The sequence below is a fragment of the Tachysurus vachellii genome, chromosome 10 (genome assembly GCF_030014155.1).
Source record: "Tachysurus vachellii isolate PV-2020 chromosome 10, HZAU_Pvac_v1, whole genome shotgun sequence".
Classification (NCBI taxonomy): Eukaryota; Metazoa; Chordata; class Actinopteri; order Siluriformes; family Bagridae; genus Tachysurus; species Tachysurus vachellii.
The window spans coordinates 5,920,590-5,927,418 of record NC_083469.1 but is presented as its reverse complement, the minus strand read 5'-3'; the positions used below and the strand labels follow the sequence as shown (position 1 = coordinate 5,927,418).

The 6,829-nt window shown below is 36.0% G+C and overlaps 1 protein-coding gene across 1 annotated transcript in view; it reads left to right on the top strand.

Moving 5' to 3' along the window:
* The window catches only part of slc18a2 (solute carrier family 18 member 2), a 28,972-nt gene that overhangs the window by 16,473 nt on the left and 5,670 nt on the right, over positions 1-6,829 (top strand). Inside the window, exons 13-16 of the mRNA XM_060879763.1 lie at positions 1,332-1,383; positions 2,086-2,149; positions 3,285-3,404; positions 4,469-4,602. Coding sequence (XP_060735746.1) covers positions 1,332-1,383; positions 2,086-2,149; positions 3,285-3,404; positions 4,469-4,602 — 370 coding nt within the window. The remainder of the gene's footprint in view (positions 1-1,331; positions 1,384-2,085; positions 2,150-3,284; positions 3,405-4,468; positions 4,603-6,829) is intronic.

Genomic DNA, 6,829 nt, shown 5'->3' with positions numbered 1-6,829 from the left:
CATTCTTAGGTCCCTGACTGAGGCTTTTAACCTTCAGTTGCTCAGCTGTATAAATGAGATAAGTGTAAGTTAAAGGTGGGGTCTCCGTTGTTTGAAAGCCAATGTTGACATTTGAAATCACCAAAACAAACACGCCTCTAACCCAAATGGGTCCCACCCCTGTTTTGATAGCTCCGCCCCACACATACACCAGACAAGTATAACCCAAGTATAACCCAGACAAGTATTATGGCGGAACCAGTTGGGGCAGCTAACTCAGGGGATATTTTTATCAATAAATGAACTCAATGAGTAATACTATGGTACTGTGTGTTGTACCGTGAAAGGTTTAGCTCAGTTTCACGTGGAAGACGTTCAGTTCTCTCCAGCGCTGGAAAGCTGATCCTATATTAACACACGTCCTACTTCTTGCCTCATCGTAAGCCTTTCTTCGCTTTCTTTCTCCCCATGTCAATGTTAAAACTGCTTTCTGCTAATGTCACACATGCACACTGAACACTCTCTCCGCACATATTAACAAGACACGCCCCTTTCTGCTCATTGGCTACACGTTTGTTTTTGTTTTGTTTGGTGGCCCAACGCAGTTTTCTGAAGCATTTCTCAAACAACGGAGACCCCACCTTTAATGCATAAGGGCATCTGCTAAATGCATAAATGTAAATGTCTTCTTGAGACTCAGGGGCTTTGCATGTCTTGGTACTAGTGAAGTGAAACTGTAAAGCTACTCCACATATTTTTGGCCACATAGTGTTTTTGAATAAAAAAAGTGTTGTGTTGTTTAACTGATTGTGTAATGTTACTGCTAGTGTTTTCCATAAAACAAATAGTATAACTGATATCAGATAAGATTTTAAAAGTGCTATTGCTCTAAAATAAATACATGATAAATGTATATATATATACATATATATATATATATATATATATATATATATATATATATATATATATATATATATATTTATCTATATATAATGTGAAAGTTTTTTAGTATTCCCTTGATCCTCATCCTGCTGTGATGTACATCATCTGATCAGGCTTTAGATGCCTCAGTCTGCCCTCTGGTATTGTTCCATCTGTTTCCATAGCTATGTCCCATCTTTGTTTGTGTGTGTGTGTGTGTGTGTGTGTGAGGTAAACTTCTACTGTAGCTCCCTCGGGCTACCATAAGACAGGCTTTTGAGAGGAAGCTATTATGTGAGCATTCACTGATTTTATATCTCCTCCTATGTCACCATTATGTTCTCTTTTTCTTTCTCCGTATCTGTCCCTTCTTCACTCGTTTTCTTGCAGTTTAGTTTGCAATCACGTTGTTTCTTCTCCTTCTTTAGGTGGCTGTGCTCTCTTATAGGAATGCTGTTGGTTGGGATCAGCATTATCTGTGTAAGTAGAAGAACATTTTTTTGTTGCGTGACATTGGACTAACCTACACAAGCTGAATAAGAGAGAAGACCAAAACAAAACTAGACCTACTGTATATTTTCCTTTCTGAGCTTTTCCTTTCTAAGATACAGCTGCGAGGCAGGAAATAACCATTAATCTTAAGTGTCCTTAAAACAAATATTATTCTGTTGTTAATGGAGAAACAGACAGCGAGTTTTGAGAACAGAGAAGGAATGGGTTCATAAACACGTTCCGACTCTCTGGCTCTCTCTCTGCCCGGGCCACTTCCTGTCAGATAAGACGTCAGACCTTTCCATTAAAACAGCTTATTGGATTAGCTGATGTTTAAGTGTGTGTGTGTGTGTGTGTTTGTGTGTGTGTGTGTGTGTGTGTGTGTGTGTGTGTGTGTGTGTGTGTGAGGTTTAAACAGGCCTGTGAAAAACAAAGCAAATTATTTTGAGAACAGAAAAACCTATTTCATCTCAATCTCTGTCTGTCTCTTTCTCTCTCTCTCTCTCTCTCTCTCTCTCTCTCTCTCTCTCTCTCTCTCTCTCTCTCTCACTCTCTCTCTCTCGCTTTCTGTTTCTCTCTCTCTCTCACTATCTCTCTCTCTCTTGCTTTCTGTCTCTCTCTCTCTCTCTCTCTCTCTCTCTCTCTCTCTCTCTCATTTTGATGGCTAATTCTGTTTTTGTCATTTCACAGGTGCCTTTTGCTAAAGACATCTATGGACTCATTCTGCCAAACTTCGGAGTCGGTTTTGCGATTGGTGAGTAAGACATTGTTTCCATTTTTATAACAGCAGCTCTGTAGTTGCAGCATTGAGACAAATCACAGGTAAACTCTAAATGTTTTAGTCATAATAATCTTTAGTTTTTCAATGTTTTCTGCAAGGGGAGAATAAAAGATTTGGAGTAAAGCCGAAAAACAAATTCTGGTATCTTAATAAATTAACAGCTGTTTTTTTGTCTTAGTAATTTAAAAATAAAGATTGAGGATGGCACAAACAATTCCACAACACTTGACAGTGATTCCCATGGCATGACACAGACACACAGACACAGAGACACAGACACACAAGCACACAGACACAAACAGACAAACAGACACACACAGACACACACGAACACAGACACACAAACACAGACACACAAACACAGACAGACACACCAGACACAGACACACAAACACAGACGTAGAGACACAGACACACAGACACTCCAGACACACAGACACACAAACACAGACACACAAACACAGACAGACACACCAGACACAGACACACAGACACAGACATAGAGACACAGAAACACAGACACAGAGACGCAGGCACACAGACACAGACAGACAAACAGACACAGACATAGAGACACAGACATACACGAACACAGACACACAAACACAGACAGACACACCAGACACAGACATAGAGACACAGAAACACACAGACACACACACAAACACACACACACACACACACACACACACACACACACACTTCTGAATGGCAGAACTAAATATAGGTGTTTAAATTAGATGTTTTATTCAATTTCAATTCAGTTAAGTTTTATTTGTATAGAGCTTTTTAAAATGGACAATGTCACAAAGCAGCTTTACATGAGTAATGATTCAAAAGCAAAATGATTAAGTTTAAAATTTAGATTTATTTTAATGTCTAATGAGCAAGCCAGAGGTTACGGTGGTGAAGGAAATAAACTGCCTGAGATGATATGAGGAAGAAACCAAACTCAAAAGGGAAGTCATCTTCATCTGGGTGCCACCAGATGTTTTTCAGATGTTTGAATCCTGTTCTCCCTCTGTGTGTGTGTGTGTGTGTGTGTGTGTGTGTGTGTGTGTGTGTGTGTGTGTGTGTGTGTGTGTGCGTGCGTGCATGTGTGTGTTAGGTATGGTGGACTCCTCTATGATGCCAATCATGGGATACTTGGTGGATCTGAGACACGTCTCAGTGTATGGCAGCGTGTACGCTATAGCTGATGTGGCCTTCTGCATGGGCTTTGCGTTCGGTGAGAAGCCGAGTTCTCCATAAATCACTAGTGACAGTGTAGGAACAGGAGTGACTTTAGGCAGCATTTATTATACTGTGCTCATTCTAATACATTATCATCTATATTGAGATGAGTGGGGAATGGTATAGCAGCTAAAGAAACAGATAAAGAAAATAATCACATCAAGGCAAAGTGACTTAAAATTATGAGAGATATTATAGAGACTTAAAAAGACTTAAGAAACAAAATAACTAACTATATAAAAAAAGAATCACAAAGTATATAAATATACAATAATAATAGTAATAATACAATTTTCAGTCTCCATACAGAGTGCAATAATAATAATCATGATAATCATAATAATAATAAGACTAAATTAAAACACATTTTAGTCTGTTATAAAAACATACAGAGGTATTTAACAATAATATTTTACTAATAATAATAATAATAATAATAATAATAATAATAATACCTTTTAGTCTGTTATAAAAATTTACAGAGTTCTATAATAAGAAAAACAATAATAACAAAAAATAAAAAATAAAATAAATAAATAAATAAATAATAAAATAAAATAAAATAAAATAAAATAAAATAATAATAATAATAATAATAATAATAATAATAATAATAATAATAATAATATTCACAAAAAATTTTACTCTGTATACAGCCGGCTATAATAATAATAATAATAATAATAATAATAATAATAATAATAATAATAATAATCAGCACGTATCACATATATTAGACTAAAATTGCACATAATTAACACTATTTATAACCGTCATACTGTACTGTTCCTTCAGATACATTTATATTCTCTATACATTTTTTCGCTACAGTACAGCTAATTCTATTTATATCTATATTGTAACTCTATTTTAATTTTATTTTTATGCTATGATCAGTCCAAAAGCATTTCGGTGCATGTCGAACTGTGTAAGCAAGAAAAAAAGCTGAAGTTCTACAAATAAACAAAAAATACAAGTATAAATTTCTTAGCATTAGATAGCATCAACTGCTGTGGTTTGTTGCTAAAAGAAAATAATGGAGTGTGTTTTGTGGTGCAGGCCCATCAGCCGGTGGAGCTATCGCACGAAGTATCGGCTTCCCGTGGCTCATGACCATCATCGGCGTGGTGGACATCCTGTTCGCTCCACTTTGTTTCTTCCTCCGCAACCCTCCAGCCAACGAGGAGAAAATGGTCAGAGTCGTTATACTTATTGTTACGCTGTTGTGTTCTGTTAAAACACTGGTTGCTCTCCAATTGTTGTTGTTCTTAATATTGACTGTAAACCTTGTAGATTATAAACTAATATTAATAATTACAGGTTTAACAGACTGGGAAGATTAAATTGCTTTATGTTCAAGTAAATATCAAGCACTTTTCTGATTTCCTGTCTGCCTTTAACTTTTTAAATTTATTTTTTAAACCCAAAAACATCCTAAATGGACCTGCTTTTCCCATCTTGCTTTCCACAAGCTATCTCATAAAAACTAGGGCAATTTAGCCTAATAACAGTTACTTCAACCATACTGTGCCTACTGATTTTAACAATATAATAATAATAATAATAATAATAATAATAATAATAATAATAATAATAATAATAATATTTAACCTGGATAATGGTTTTACCTGCAGAATATTTGCCTAAATTTAGCTAGCTAGCTTGCTATCATAAACTGTATCTGATTAGCTGCTTTGCTAGTGTGAACCCAGCTAATGTTAGCCTAACATAAGCTAGCTTACAAGCAACATCGGCTACTGCTTTGAACAATGTATTCATTTATAATCTTAGTGACATTGGCTGCTGTTTTACAGCAACGTTATGTCTGTTAGCTGCTAGCAAGCCCGGCTAATGATTTCAATGACAAAATAGCTGTTAAAAAATGTTTGCTAAGTAAATGTAGATGGTTATTTTATGAACTGCGATAGTCCTTCAAGAGAGCACAGAAAGGAACACTGTTGTACAGCATGTTACTGAACTGAATATGATCAACAGTTATAGCACATAGAGAAAAAAAAGAAAAAACAGAACTAAAATGTTTTGGAGATTCGGCTTCGTAGAAGTCGATGGGTAATGAGAAGGGAAACGTTGCCTGAGGCTGGCTGACTGCTTACAAAGTTTGACCTTTTACTTTGACGTGTTTAAAGAAGTTCAGAATTTACAAGGTCTAAGGACACATCCTGTATTCGTTTTGTCTTTTTTTGATTATTTATTTATTTTTTTTATAAAATGGCTGTAACTGCCATAACATCCACTGGTAGCCCAGTAGTAAGGGTGTTGTCCTACGGATCAGAAGCTTGTGTGTCCAAATCCCACCACTGCCAAGATGATATTACCGCTGAGCCCTTGAGCAAGTCCCTGAACTGCTCAGTGGAATAAAATAAGATGTATGTAAGTCGCTCTGGATAAAAGTATCTACCAAATCAGTTAATAATCATCTCTTTCAAAATGGTAAGAACTTACTTGACTGGTGTCTTTCTTCAGCCTGATTTCAATGATGGAATAAGATTGAAATGGAAAATTATGTTGCATAATATATATATGAGCCAAAAGATTTTCCAGAATGCCCTTCAGCAAAGATCAAAGAGCGATGCTGATTGGAACGGACACGCGCATTTGCTTTCCAATACGCTTTCCATGATCAAAGCTCCGTGTCGTGTGTTCTTTCTCAACAAGGGCTCTATGTCGGCTCTGAAGAGTGTTTACGACTGCATGCTCGCTCGCACATTTATACCCAGCCCTGTCTACTGGAGCAGCTGTTCAGAAACCTGTAGAAACCTTTACATGCCTAATTAAAGGAATATTCCATTTTTTAAAAAAAAAAAAAACCTTATATGTCTGTAATCTTTCATGATTCCCAGTATATTTTTTTACTGTTTCTCTGTATTGAGAAAAAAAGAAGCCTAATTTACAAGAAATGTGATTATAATGAAAATCTAAGGGCACTTCTTGAATTTCATGAATAGGTGATTACAGAATTTGAGAACGTAACACACATTAAAAAGTACATTAAAATTCTGTTAGGATAAAACAGATTAGATTAGAGCGTCTGTAAAATAGTTTTGGTTCAATTTAAATTTGTTCCTATAAAAAATAGAAGCTCAAACATAAAGCTTAACATGAGTAAGAATTACTGGAGGTTTACCGAAGATTAATGACAGGATTCGAAACATATTCAGAAATACAGTACCTCAGCATACGAATGCCATCCCTTACGAAATTTTGTCCTAAGAATTGAAATTTTGCAGGAAATTTGTATCAGTATACAAACATTTTTGGCATACGAACAAACCGAATGTCAGCTAAGTTGCACGTACATCTGGAAGCTGTCCAAAAGTTGTGTGCATCAGTGGAGAACCAACCGAAGGGAGTCAACACACGATACCGACGTTGCCTTCATCATGCGTTCAAAAGCTACGT